General features: G+C 41.8%; 1 protein-coding gene across 1 annotated transcript; it reads left to right on the forward strand.

The window, feature by feature from the left end:
* The first annotated feature begins 6,324 nt into the window (after positions 1–6,324).
* prdm13 (PR domain containing 13) lies at positions 6,325–12,638 on the forward strand. Its single transcript, XM_074683992.1, has 4 exons — positions 6,325–6,569; positions 8,071–8,202; positions 8,320–8,440; positions 10,305–12,638. The coding sequence occupies exons 1-4, from the start codon at positions 6,402–6,404 to the stop codon at positions 11,792–11,794; spliced, it is 1,911 nt and encodes a 636-aa protein (XP_074540093.1). The 5' UTR covers positions 6,325–6,401; the 3' UTR covers positions 11,795–12,638.
* Positions 12,639–13,979: the final 1,341 nt, after the last annotated feature.

The raw sequence follows: 13,979 nt of genomic DNA on the forward strand, positions 1-13,979 counted from the left end.
GCAGCATAAATTCGCAAGTGACCTCCTCTCGCCCTTCACCATTCACGCCCCTCTGAGCTTCGCACTGACCAAACCCCGTGTCTGGACACTGACCTTCGGCCTTTGCCCTGGACATGAAGACCATGGATGACCCTCTGCCACTAAACCAAACCTTTATTTAGGGTTTAAATGTGCCTCACCCTGACCACTCTACATGGTTTCCAAAGTTTTGTAAGCCTTACCCCCTCCTCCTTTCTCCCCTACGTGCTGCAATAAAGCTATCAGCATTCAATCACCTCGTCCTTTTGTCTTTTGATGTCTTTTTCACCGTTTGTGTTTGATGAGCTTTTTAAGACACATGAAGCTTTAACATTCATAAAAAGAAGGTAAAGGTACATTTTTGCTCAACTGGGAAAAATGCTGCTTATTTTGATGGCTTTTGCTTGAAGGTAAAGAGTACGAATGAAAAAAGGGAAAGAAAGAAGTAAGGGGACCGTAAAAGACAGAGAAGGACTGAGTCACCTGAGGGTTGAGGCGGTCACCCTGACACTTTCTGCAGGGCTGAGGAATCCGTCAGTCATGTTTTGTCCTGCAGCAGAGTGACGGCACACAGCCGTTTTCTGTCCTCATTCCATCCACATCCACACCTTTTCCTCCTGCTGCTGATTGGGAGCGATTGGATCTGGCCAGCAGATGCCAAACACATTCAGTGTCCCGCTCAGGGCCTGAAAGCAAAAACATGCAACACACCAATCCTCTGACAAAAACTGCAACAAAAGATAGGAAGAGGACCAGTGTTATTATGGCAGCAATAACACCGCTGTGGGATTATTATTCTAACAGGACACATCTGAGCACTCCATCAACGAAATAAGAAAAACATGTATTATTCTGCAGCCCATTGCTTCTACTTACACAAATATCACCAATAATTAACTTTTTTCAGTTGAGTTATTAGAATAATGAAAAATACACACATATTATGCTATTTATTTTATAATATTTTTGCTTTAGATGTAATCAGGAATTATTTTGGTGAAACACCTGTTTTGGCTTTGACCTTAATTTCTATATAACCCCTAATATAAGCACAATGTATAAAAAAAATATTTTTTCTCAAAAACAACAAATTACATCAAAATGATTCCAGAATAAATAAAGTATTGGCATTTATTACGTTAAAGAAATATTCAATCCTACCTTCATTTGAAAACATATATAATGTGAAACACATAAAAAAATAAAGCAAAGTAGATTAAAAAAGTTGCTTTAGTGTATTATTCTATGTACCACCTTCTTTTTAGGAGCATCACTTGTAATCTGGTGTATTGTCCACCAGAAAATTTAAAAAAAATGTAGAGGTTGAAGAGTATACAAGGGCAAAGTGCAACATTTGGTGCATGGTTTCTTGTGTGGTTTTAGGATAGTTTTTATACCTAGGATAATTTCCAGTGATCTTTGCTGTTATTCCTTATGACCTTAAATAGCCAGTCAATGTTACTGTACCTGCACTACAGTAACAACAAAGGTTTGTCTATCTGTGGGAATTAACTGCGTCTTCCTCATCACCATTTACACGATTATGCACAGGGACCATGTTGGAATAAACAGTTTCTCTCGGACATCATTTCCACAAGCTCATCCCACCCGAGCAGGCAGGACACAATTAGTTTGAGTCCCGGACTGTCAATCGAAGATATAATGAGGAGCCGCGCGCGCCAGAGAGTGGAGACGTTCATATCATCAGATTACATTTCGTTACAGCGAATTATCAATGTGCATCCAGCCCGAGAGATGTAAATCAGGCTATATATTTAGGCTTTAATCATGGGAGGAAAATGCACTTCTCATGATACGACGGAATTTATTATAATCATGATTTATGACACGCGCACACATGTGTCTGTGTGCGCGCGTGTGGAACGCGGAGCTCTCCATGGTGCTTCGTCTGCAGGCTGGAGAAATGAGGCTGCAGCGGAACGGAATTCACTCAGGGGACAAGTAATTGATTTAAGATTAACACATAATTTAAGAATTTAACACAATTTAATTAATAATTGCGAGATAATAATAATAATAATAATAATAATAATAATAATAATAATAATAATAATAATAATAATAATAATAATAATAATAATAATTATTATTATTATTATTATTATTATTATTATTATTATTATTATTATTATTATACTAAAAACGTCAATAAAGATGAAAACTTTGAAAAACCAAGTGGAAAAAAATCATTTAAAAGGAAAAAGCTCTATGGTGACTAGAAATTTAACTCTGGCCTAATTCGGGGCTACAGGCCAGTCAAAGCTACATGTCCTGAATCATGCTCTTTGCCATTTCAGATGTTTTTCTCACACTCTGACTTTGCTTAAACACATCCTAAAGCCAAATGGGTCACTAACCTCCATCCTCTGAGAAAAATCCAGTTTAACTTCGCGCCGGATAGGAAAGCTCCTTATATTCAGCAAGAAGGGCAAAAGTTGTGACTTTCTTTGAAACCTGTGATTTTCTGTCACTTTGTGCATATGCTTTGGGTGGCTAAATCCCAATTAGGGTCGGCTGACACGCTGCTCTATTCATGCAGGGCCTTGCGTGCATACATTTGCCTAGGAATGAACTCCTCAAATAGATCTCCTGCTAAATGCGTTGGACAGCAGAGAGAATCGGCCTGACTGACACGTTCTTTCTGAGGCGTTCGAGTGAGAAAAGGTATGAATTTATAAGGTACACCGAAACATATCAATTCAGGCAACTTCTCACGCTTTTCTCTGCGTCTCCTCATGCGAGACAAAGTGATTTTAAGTCAGGGAAATGTGCCTTGGAAAAGGCTGGCGGAGAAACTTTGTAGAGACTTTGAATAACGAAACGGTTCAGCCCACTTCTTGGAAAAAAAGAGAGGGGGCATTTTGAATGAAACCACGCATGAACAGCGTTGAATCAGGTGCCGTTTATTCGGCTCCTCTCTAATGCGATTTTGAATATTAGTCTGGGTTAAACCCCAATCATGTCATCTGGTGGGAGTCCCATACAAGCATCATTACTATTCAAACGCGTCGCTAATGTCCCACCCGCATCAAGGCAGCTGGTCTGCCCTCGGTGCAGCTTGCAACTTTCCCCAGGTTTCACAGAAAAGGAAACACCTCTGAAATGACCAGGCAGCTTTAAATAAAGACAAGAGAGGCGAGGAGGAAGATAAACAGGCCTGTCCAAAGCTTTTCTCTTGTTGTTCACAGCCTATAAGATCTGAAAGGAATAATAACAAGTTCTGATTCTTCGGCTGAACGGAGTCCACCCAGTCAGAAAACCAAACGCGCGGGGTTTTAACTTTCCTTTTTTTAAAACAAAAACAAGTGTGACTAAATAAATGTGAGAGGTGCCAAAGGTGTGGGCTTACATGTTGAGAAATAAATGGATTAAGTTACTTCTGAGACGTGGGAATCTGTGAGAAATAGGCCACATTGCTAAGTGGGACAATGATTGGGATCCATTGAATGGAGCCAAACAAAGTTTATGGGTCGACATAAAAAATGTGTTTTCTTCTGAGCTCAGAGGGGTCTTAATGGTAGGCTATTGAAACCAGCCCAGGAGAGGTGGTGGTGAACCCTTGGCACCCCTGAAGTATAGTCAAGGAGCATGAATGGAGATCCCTGGTGGGGCATTGCTCTCAGTATTTACCGCGTTGCTTTGCAGGCAGGTTGTTCCTCTATATTCATGGCTCATTAATGGCCAACCAGTTAAATCAGAGCCCCACCGTTTAGACAGTTAAAATCTAAGAAAGGCTGGCAAGAGCCAGGCAGGGCCGCCCATAAAAACGTCTCCCTCCTCTCACAGCCCCGATTCTTCTCAGCTCGTTATTTAAGTTCATTAAAGAGAAGCGAAGCAGATTTGAGAGGAGCGCACTTGTGGAATACTGCCGATGGACTCCGCAATACTGTGGCTGGATAAAGATCCAGTCGTGTAATTAATGTGTCTTTTCCCTTTAAAAAATGAGGAGGAACAAAACCGCCGGTCAGGCCATTTAAACTCATTTAATTCTCCATCCCATTTACCTCCAACCCCGTCTTCTCTCTGACATGGAGCCTTTTGACTGCGCCAGTGCGCACAGCGGAGCGCAGCTTCACCGCAGCGACTCCGCCGCAAATAGAAAAAGGAAAAGTGTTCTTCTCCTTTTTGACGCCCCCCGAACCCAGCCCTCCCCTTTTCACGGAGAATAATTAATTGTACTCTGTTCATTCTGGAGAGGAGCGGGGTGGATGGGAACCAGCCGCAAATGGCGAAGCGTTAATAAATAACCCTCCGCACAGCCAGGCGCAAACATTGCGCCCATTGATGAGATTGTTCGCGTGTCGTTCAGGCTTTTTTGACTGTGGAGGAGCGCAGGGAGGAGAAAGAGAAAGGGCCAACATAGGATTCCTGTAGAGAGAGAAAGGGTGACAGTGAGAAAGAGAGTTTTCTGGCTTTAACACAGCCTTTTAAATGATGGGTTTCTATTCTTGCGAACAATAAATGCGCTAAAGAATAAAACTGTACTTCTTCATTTCATCAATCCAGCAACACCGGTGAACAGCAGGTCTTAGATTTTCCATTTCTGGACATTCCATCATTTAATTTTATGTGTCTCTGCAGCCCCAGAGTCTCATAGGTTTTGGACATGACAAGTACTTGTTGTGACTCAGGGATGAAGTCCACAGTGCAGAGGTCAGAGGTCACCATGGTCATGGTCTGAGTTGATCGCCCACAGGTTCTTGTTCTCTCCGCAGAGACTCATCAGCAGAGCATCAAAAGGCTCCAACAGCCTTTTATACTACAAGCTGCTGCACAGAGAGATATACTGCAGGCTCCATTTATACCCAAACTCAATTTCACTGTTAATACCAATAAAGTTTTAAATACCACTGAGCAAGAAAATGCTTTCTGCAAGAATCCTTTCACCAGAGTCCTCAACTAGTTTGTGATATTCTTGTTGGTTTAACCGGGGACCCCCAAAGTGCACCCTTACAGGTTTTAAGTTAAAGTCATCTCCCTATAGGAAGACATTACTGAACGTGTCTAAACACCACTGTTGAAAAATGAGCTGGAGAGCATGGTCTTCAGCTGAATTCAGGGCTGCTTCTGATCATTTCAGAGAAATGTGCTTTTCACAGAGCAGAGATGTTCAGATTCTTACAGTGAAAAAAACACAATTCACTGAATCAGTACTCGGCCAGGCATTCAAAAAACTTGAGTCTAATTTTTGATCAGTTTTCCTAAAAAAAACTTACAATAAAATGAAGCATAAAAAATTGCACCCTGCTGCATGCACGCCCTTCGTCTTTTTTTTTAATGGAGCAACTTTAAGGTTAAAACTGTTTTTTTATGCCTGGACAAAATGAGAAACAATACATTCATGTAAATGTTCTGAAACTGATTTTCCAATTCAAATTTTTTTTACAATACTCTTTGCGTGTTAAAAAGAAAATATGGCAAGAAAAGCCATGCCATCGGGAAGATGCGGACGGTCATTTTCTTTCCCCTTCCTCTCCCTCTCTCGCTTCCTGCTGGTGGTTCAGTACCTGCCTGATCTCAACCCGGCACACGCCGAGAGTCAATACAAGTTAACAAGTCCTCTAAACTTTCCAGCTCCTTTTGTTGCACTTAGGATACAAAGGGGGAGAGCGAATAAAGCGCTTTGAAGTGTATAAAAGCCAAAGAATGCCAGCCAAGTAGATTTAAAGTAGCCACTGATTTCCAAAACCTGGCTTGAAAGGGAAGAATAGGAAAGGGTGAGGATTTATGGAGAAATTATACAGTGGATTTGTCAGTTAAAATATCGGAACTGTCTGGGGGACAAAGCCACATGCTGAGGATTAATGGTCGCTCTGGACCTTTGATTCTGCTCCCTCTTTTCTCTGCCCTTGACAAATTGGATTTTGGGGATGGGAAGGTCGCCTGGCCCTTTGTGTCTCTTGACCGTTTTGGAGCAATTCATTATGCGGCGGGGTGAGGGAAAGTCTCCATGTGACCAGGCAGGCCCGTTTCCCCTCTCCGCACAGCTGCTGGGAGAACCCAACTCTCTCACACTCCCTCACACGGACAAACACACGCTGCTGCTGCAAACTCAGGACCGCTGCCCCCCTCCTTCCCCCTCCCTCTTTAAAGTACCTAACAGCACAGCATCACCTCTCTACGCCCCCTCCCTTTCCATACACACTTACACACACACACACACGCATCCTGAGCTGGAGAGGTCGGGGCGGTGGGGGGCTGTTGAGTGAGGGGGGCTACCTAGCCTGCACCATCACTAGAAAAGCCGGAGTGCCTAACGCCAGCGCGTCACTTTGAGGGCGGATATCGGCCGGTCCTCATCCTCTCCTCATCCTCCTCTTCCTCCTTCCCTGCACTCTTCAAATCGGTCTCCATCAGTCTTCATGGTTCTGATCTCACCCCAAGCCATGCAACCCACCCGGGCGTCCACAACCGTCTGTGTGTTCGCGGACTGCAGCATCCCGGCCGGACTCCGAATAGGACCGGTACCGGGCATCTTCAAACTTGGGAAGTACGTGTCGGACAGAAAGGAAGTTGGACCAAAAAAGAAGGTGCGTATCAGATATTTCAACTTTCAAAATAATGTATATATATATATAAATATAAAAACATTTCTCTGTATCTGTTTGCTTTTTGACTGTCAGATCAAAGAAATGTTTTATTTTTCGTTGCAACATCACAAGCGGTTGTTGCTCATCACTCCTGGATTGAATTTATTCAAAGGATACTGGATAAATTATTATATTAATGGATTTGTCTTAAATTTTTAAATATAAAATAAACTTTTATTGTCATTTTTAACCAGGTTCTATAAACTTGTTTTCTTTCTTAGAGACTTAGAAAAATAACAAGCCCTTTCTATATATCTACAGAGATTTTGTTTTCCTCTAAACTGTTGGATGATAAAATAGAGCAGGAGTGGACTGGATGTGGATTTTAAAGCTGCACTGTCAAACTCCATCGGGCCTTCACTCATTAATTGCTTTGGCCTGTCAGGTTGGAAATAATTGAGCTCCATTAGTGGCCGACTTGTCAGTCTGTGCTTCTACTTAACCGGCCTAATGGGCGGCCCGGCTCCGCTGTGTGGGATTTCATGCCCTCAGCCGCCTCACATTTCACTGCCTGGCGGGCCTGTTATCCCGATGAGCCGTTTAATTTTAATGTAATCCGGCCACAGAAAGATGCCACTGAGGCCACAGACCACAGCCTGGGGCGTGGAAAAACCGGGATATTATAAATAATAACAATAAAAGATAACATAGAAGTACAGGTGAATTTATGTAACGGAGAGGATAAATTCAGACCAAGACATGCAGAGACTAACTCACAATTTAAATTCATGAAAATTAAAAACATTTAAAAATAAATAAATAAAAGTCTTATGCTGACACGGAACGAAACTAAAATATTCTAGCTTTCAAACATTACTTTACAGAGGGGTCAACAGGATAGCAGAATATAAGTGCAAATATAAGCGCAGCCTGTTATTGTTGCAGCTGTCAGCAGATGTGATTGATGCGTCTAAATGCGTGGCCCCGGGCTGCCGGCGATCATCAGGTGCACTCTCTGTGTCAAATGTCGCGCTTCGATCTTTAATGTCCTTGAACAGTTTAGAAACGCTCTGACACTCCTCAAATTCGTTTCCCATATCAACTCAATTAGGCCCGAGTGTCATTCTCTTTAGTAAATCATCAGCAGAGCGGATAAAGACGCATTAAGCGCGTTTTGGTCGCAGCACCTCTAGGTAGAGCTGGCTGCCTTGGGCGATGATATGTATGTTTTTCACATATTGATGATGATATATGTGAAATAACATAAGGCTTAATCGAATTTAAAAATAATTTAAGTGTAAGTATAAATAAAGTTTTTGGGGTGAGTGCATTTTTAAAAATAGGTAAGTTTTTTTCTTCAGTAGTGTAGCTCACGTTTTTATTTGCACCAACATTAATCTGTCTCCGGGGGGACACTTGTTAAAGGCCTTGGTGTTTAAATTTCCCATAAAAAGTCTGTCACAAAGCTCGGGCTCACTTTGTCCGTTTACTGCTGTTTTAGGTCCGTTTAGTACGGGGAGAGTTCTTGGATGAGTCGGGCTGCCCCGTACCAGACTGGATCGGATTCATCCGCGCAGCCAGGAACAGTCAGGAGCAAAACCTGGAGGCAGTGTCTGATCTACCTGGCGGACAGGTGATTTTTCTTTTTGCAGCACATCTTTAGGCCGTGATATTAAGACTTTGTTTTTTTCCATCCAAATTTAATAGGAATGAAAGAAAAAGTTAACCACAGCTTTTCTTCTTCTTTAAGATTTTCTACCGTGTGCTGAGAGAAATCCCTGCCGGAGAGGAGCTCAGTGTTTGGTACTCCAATGCCTTGGCTCAGTGGTACGACATCCCCACCACGGCCACCCCCACGCACGACGAAAAAGGTAACTCAGACTGCTAATTAAAATTATCCTAACGATCCAGTGGGATGATGAGTTGTTAATAATAATAATAATAATAATAATAATAATAATAATAATAATAATAATAATAATAATAATAATAGGAAAAGAAAAACAGAGCTATCAAGTGGGAAGCCTAAATTTTCTTTGTATAAAAATGTTTGGAGTAAAATCTGATGGCTGGCTTGTTGTGAGCTCGGTCTCAGCTGTACACCGAGGACTCAAGCTGACACACCATCGACATGTTGAGCGTCCATCACTGCACAGTTAAATGACTGCCAATAAAATATAGCTCTTCTTTGTAAATCAGTGATGGAAACCCATCGATTGTTATTGTTACCTCGGGCAGGCAGTCTGCTTTTTTGTTATTTATCAATTTTTTTAACTGAGAATTGAAAAATGAAACAAACTCTAATCGAAAAATATAAAAAAAAATACAAGTTTTTTTTTCTTTTGCAGTACCGATATTATTTCCAAACTCTTGTAATCTGTTTTGTCTTTTAATCTGTTTGTTTTGGCTGGTGCTGAGAATCTGGCGTTTGTGCGTGAGGATTATTGTCTAATCTTTGTTAAACACCAGCTCAACAGGAGGTAATCCGTTTATGAAATGAGAAGAAAATAATCCTCGACACATACTTAGAAGAGAAATTCATCAGCTGATGATGATTTTGGATTATACACTTTTGGATCTGGAGGGGCCTCTTCGCTAATTGAATAAATGTAAAAGCAAAATGGCAAAGCTTGAAATGGTATCACTCTTGCATCGTGAAAAATAATAGTGATAAAGTAATAACGGTGCTCGACGCAGGGAATAAAAAAAGCAATTAAAAGCAGTAATAGACGTGTCTCGCGACCGTGGAGGAAGAAGAGGCTGGTGATTCAGTCTCGAGACGGAGGTTAACAAATGTCATCGCGTCATTAATATTCATGTATTCAAAAGCAAATAAATTCAAAAACAAGTGCTTCACGGTAAATTAGGTGGGTGCGTCAAGGTATTGTGGCCTAATGAATGCTAACTTTTATGTGGGGTGTATATTGCCCTGATTCTCCGGCCCAACACACCGAGTGCGCTCCTGGACATACGCTCGCTTCCATTATTAGGCGTCAACAGATGGGCCTTCACCATTGTTTCTGGAGACTTGCGATTTCAAGCAACAGCTGCTGTCACTTCCACGGGAAAGAGCGCAGAGAGAGAAGTCCCGCATTCAAAGCAGCACACTCGGAGCGCCAGATTGGGCAGGGCGTTTGCTCTTTTGATGGCTATCATAAACAAAGGCCCGTATGAGGATTACAAAATCATTACATCTATATTAACCCCTGAGTGCTCGACTGGGGGTCATTTAAATAGCCTCCTGTGTCTATTACCATTTGGCACAACATCTTAAAACCCGGATCATATCCATTAGAGCTTCAATTTGAAATAGGCCGGGGTTCCTGATCAGATTACTGAGTAAATGCTGGAGTTAAAGGGACAATCTGAAAGGAAATTCGATTCATTTATATGCGTTTAATAACATGTCTTTTTGTGGCCTTTAACCATGTTTCTTTCTGAAACATGTGATTGTATTTTATATGCGTGTCCTGGGTATATGTTGGTGGTGTTAAATAGTAAATAGGTTGCAGGATACTTGTTGGTTTTTAAAGGTATTATTTTTCCTACAGGTTAAAAAACCTGTTATTAGGTTTTACGCACGGGTGTGGGCTTTTATGCGCAGAAATATAACATATAATGACATCATGTAAGCTGGCATAAACCTGTGTCGTTGAAATTAGTGATATTTAATGATGATTAATAATCATTTTTCAACATGAAAATTAAATGCCATGTTTGATTCTGTCTCCGCAGGTGAGGAGCGTTACATTTGCTGGTACTGCTGGAGAATATTCAAATACCCCAACACACTCAAGGCCCACGTGCACTTTCATTGCGCCCTGAGCAATGGGCGGGGGTTTGTGAGCAGCGAGCAGGCAAGAGGCACGGAGACCTTCAGCAGGTCACCAAAGTCAGGAGATATCCCCAACACCTCCACCTCTCCGAGGAGCGGTCACAGCAACACCTCAATCTCAGACTCTGGTAGGAGGGGGGTGCCTTCCTCACCTTTCCTAAACAAAGTGGGACTTTCAAAGAAAAGCAGCTCTGAAGATCAGGACAGAGCACTCGACATGAGCGTCACCTCAGCCAGGAACCAAGGACACATCCTAGGTCTGGGCACCACATCATCAATGCTGAGCAGCATGGGCTTCCACCCTGGCGTGCGCTCTGCCTTCAAACCAACCGGTGTCTCCAAAGTCCCGGGTACGGACGCGTCGAGAGAAGACGCGAATGGGAAACTGAGCAGCATGGGATTCAGCAAACTCATTGGAAACATGAAACCAATCCGAAACGTTGGCGAGGCTCTCAGTGGAGGAGGGAACCATCCTCCCAAGTGCACACCTACAATCATGGACTCCACTTCTCCAATAGTGCCATGCACAAACAATATCCGAGGCTTCCCGTTGTTGCCTCACATGGAGGAGACCTCTGCTTTTAAGCACGTGGAGAGCAGGATGCACTCCAGCCTGTCTCCATCCCGCTACCCTCAGATGCCCCCAGGACTCCACTTTGAAAGGTTCTCTCTCCCCCACTTTGACGGCATGAAGTCATACGGAGGAGACTGCAACATCCCACTCATGCCCTTCACTGTGTATAACGGGGAGCTTCTGTACAGCTCACCATACTATCCGCTAAAATTCCACTTTAGCAACCTCCTCAAGTACCCCGAGTCCGTGTCCTACTTTGGTGCACCTCCCCTCAGCCAAGACCTGGGCTCCATCACCAACATCGACCGGGAGATCGCTATGCACACGCAACAGCTGTCTGAAATTGCAGCGGAGAAGAACCGAACCAGGCTGGACTCAATGCCCACTGGTGGCACTGGCAGCGCCGGGTCTGGGAAACCGAAAAAGGGGCACTTGTGTCTATACTGTGGAAAGCTATACTCGAGAAAATACGGCTTGAAAATCCACATGAGGACTCACACAGGTTACAAGCCGCTCAAGTGCAAAGTGTGCTTCAGGCCGTTTGGAGACCCCAGCAACCTGAACAAACACATCCGCCTGCACGCGGAGGGAAACACACCTTACAGGTGCGACTTCTGCGGAAAGGTGCTCGTGCGGAGGCGGGACCTGGAGAGGCACGTGAAGTCCAGGCATCCAGGGCAGACCATCAAGAAACTGGAGGACAAAGCGGGAGGCCTGTACGAGGACGCAGAGCACAAGAGCGACAATGACAGTGACGTAGACGTGTGCTTCACCGACGACCAGAGCGACCAGGAGTCCAGCAAAAATAATGACTGAGACATGTTTAGACCAACAGAGACACCTATTATTGACTTTTAATCACATCTACATCATCAATCTCATCCGAGCCTTTACTGTATCTTTTTTTTTTTTTTTTTTTACATTTTAGATATTGATTTAAGCGCATCCCTCTGTCCAAACTGACTGAGAGTTTGCTGTTATCAGAAAAAAAATCTCTCAATGAGGTTCAAACTGTTTTTTGCTCCAAGAAAAAAAAATATCCGTGGCTTTTTGGGTTTTGCTTTCATAAATAATGCTACAACAAGTTCACCTGCTCGGTGCAGATATCGACTGCACAAAAACACCAACACTGACCCAACATCCGCCACAGTCAAGGAAAAAAAAACACCTAAAAATAAAACAAAACACATCAAAGGCAAATGTGCAGCCCGTAAATAAAATCATATGAGTTTTTTGAGCGGAAGATGAGTCACTTTTTTTCCCTAAAAATCCACGTGTCCCCAAGAAAGATGTAGCCTGTTGTTTCGCAAAAGCTTCTTAATCAGAAGTCGAAGTGAAAATGAAAAATTACACATTCCATCAGTTGATGAAAATTTGATTTTTTTTAAAATTATGAGCAACAAATAATGAATTTCCAATTTTATCCTAATTGTGAATAAAAAAGGCAACAAATCCACATTATATCCTTATGATACCCCTTTACACTATCAGGTGCACTTTAAAACAGCAGTGGGAAAATCTCCAGCTCCACAGATAAGGAGCGAATAATTTTGGATTCCCTGCGTCTCAACGAATACCTTCTTCAATTTGCACTTTGTTTGAGAGGCGCGCTGTTCTTAAAGGAGCAGCCAGCAGCAACTTTATTTATGGCATTATTTCTCGTGGGGAAAAAATGTATTGATTGCAGTTATGTACAGAAGTGTAAAGTATGATATTTCACAAGTGTTGTATACGTTTGTTTATAAGTGATCCTGTCTATGAGCACAGTATTTTACTCTTGTCCATTAAGTCGTTGTTTTTGAATAAATTTAATTTAAAATATCAAAGAAGTTGTTTTGACCTTTTTTCTTCTTCAAAATGTTTATATTGTCCATATAAACCACGGCATAATTTATAATGATGTATTTAATTGTGCTGATTTTGCACATTGCTCAAAGACACCGGGCGTGATGTAGCTGAGAGAGGTGATGAAGGATGTTCAGGATGCTTTACGGTGTTCAGTCCCCTGGATCAGAAAGAATCAGCAGCGATGCTCTACTGGTCTGACCTCTATTCGTTTGAAAAGAGAAAAATCATTGCTACTCCGATGATATGCGATAGTTAGCATTTGTATTATCCTCCCTTTTCACTTTCTCAATCAATAAATATAAACGCGAAATGATGCCCCTTCATTTACAGGGGCCCACAAACAGTAGCCTAACTAAACGGCTGTCGATGCAAGTGGCCTACAGACAGTTAATGCGTTTTGTGCAAGACTAACATTTTTGTGCAACACCCCCGATAACTACATCTTCCTTTATGTAGAGGTATTACCAAAAATGTTTAGCTTTATAAGATAACACGATTTCCCAAATTGTGATGATCATTTTAAGACCACTAAAACCACATTTGCGTGTGGGGCGATCTCTATGTCACAGGAAAAACGGAAAAAATGAACTGTTATAATCCTCTATGAAGTATTTGTGTCCTGCATTAAAATATAAAGCTGTTTTTACATGTTAATTTCACTTTTTCTTGCCAAAATAAAATAAAATGATAATTTAAAAAAACGAAAATAAAAACAAAGGAAAAGGGAGTATTGATTTCTTTTTTAGTGTGCATAAAGATAGTTTTGACCTTACAAAACGTCTTTTTCAGGGTAGACACCACTTTAATTAAGAGTTTGATCATGTGTTGTATTGATCCAAATGCGCGCAAGGTTTCCCAAGAGTTTCTCTGAGAAATCAGCTTTTGGTTCTCTGAAGTAGAGTAGAGCAGAAGACTTCAGTACAAAAAATAAATAAATAAATAAAAATAAAAAACCTTACGTTTCCACACCTTAAGCAAATGATAGAAAACAAGTTGATTTTATATTTGACATTAAAATGTCTAAATCCTATCTGAGTAATAGTACAGATATGAATCATAGCCACATCAGGCATCAGCACAGAGTTATGTTAGCAACAAGGTAACTGTAGTTTTACTGCAGTGTGTGAGTCCAATAAAAAGTAGATGAAGTGAT

This window comes from Halichoeres trimaculatus, unplaced genomic scaffold (assembly GCF_033239565.1).
Source record: "Halichoeres trimaculatus isolate MK-OKI-2021-1 unplaced genomic scaffold, fHalTri1.1 fHalTri1_scaffold_12, whole genome shotgun sequence".
Taxonomy (NCBI): Eukaryota; Metazoa; Chordata; class Actinopteri; order Labriformes; family Labridae; genus Halichoeres; species Halichoeres trimaculatus.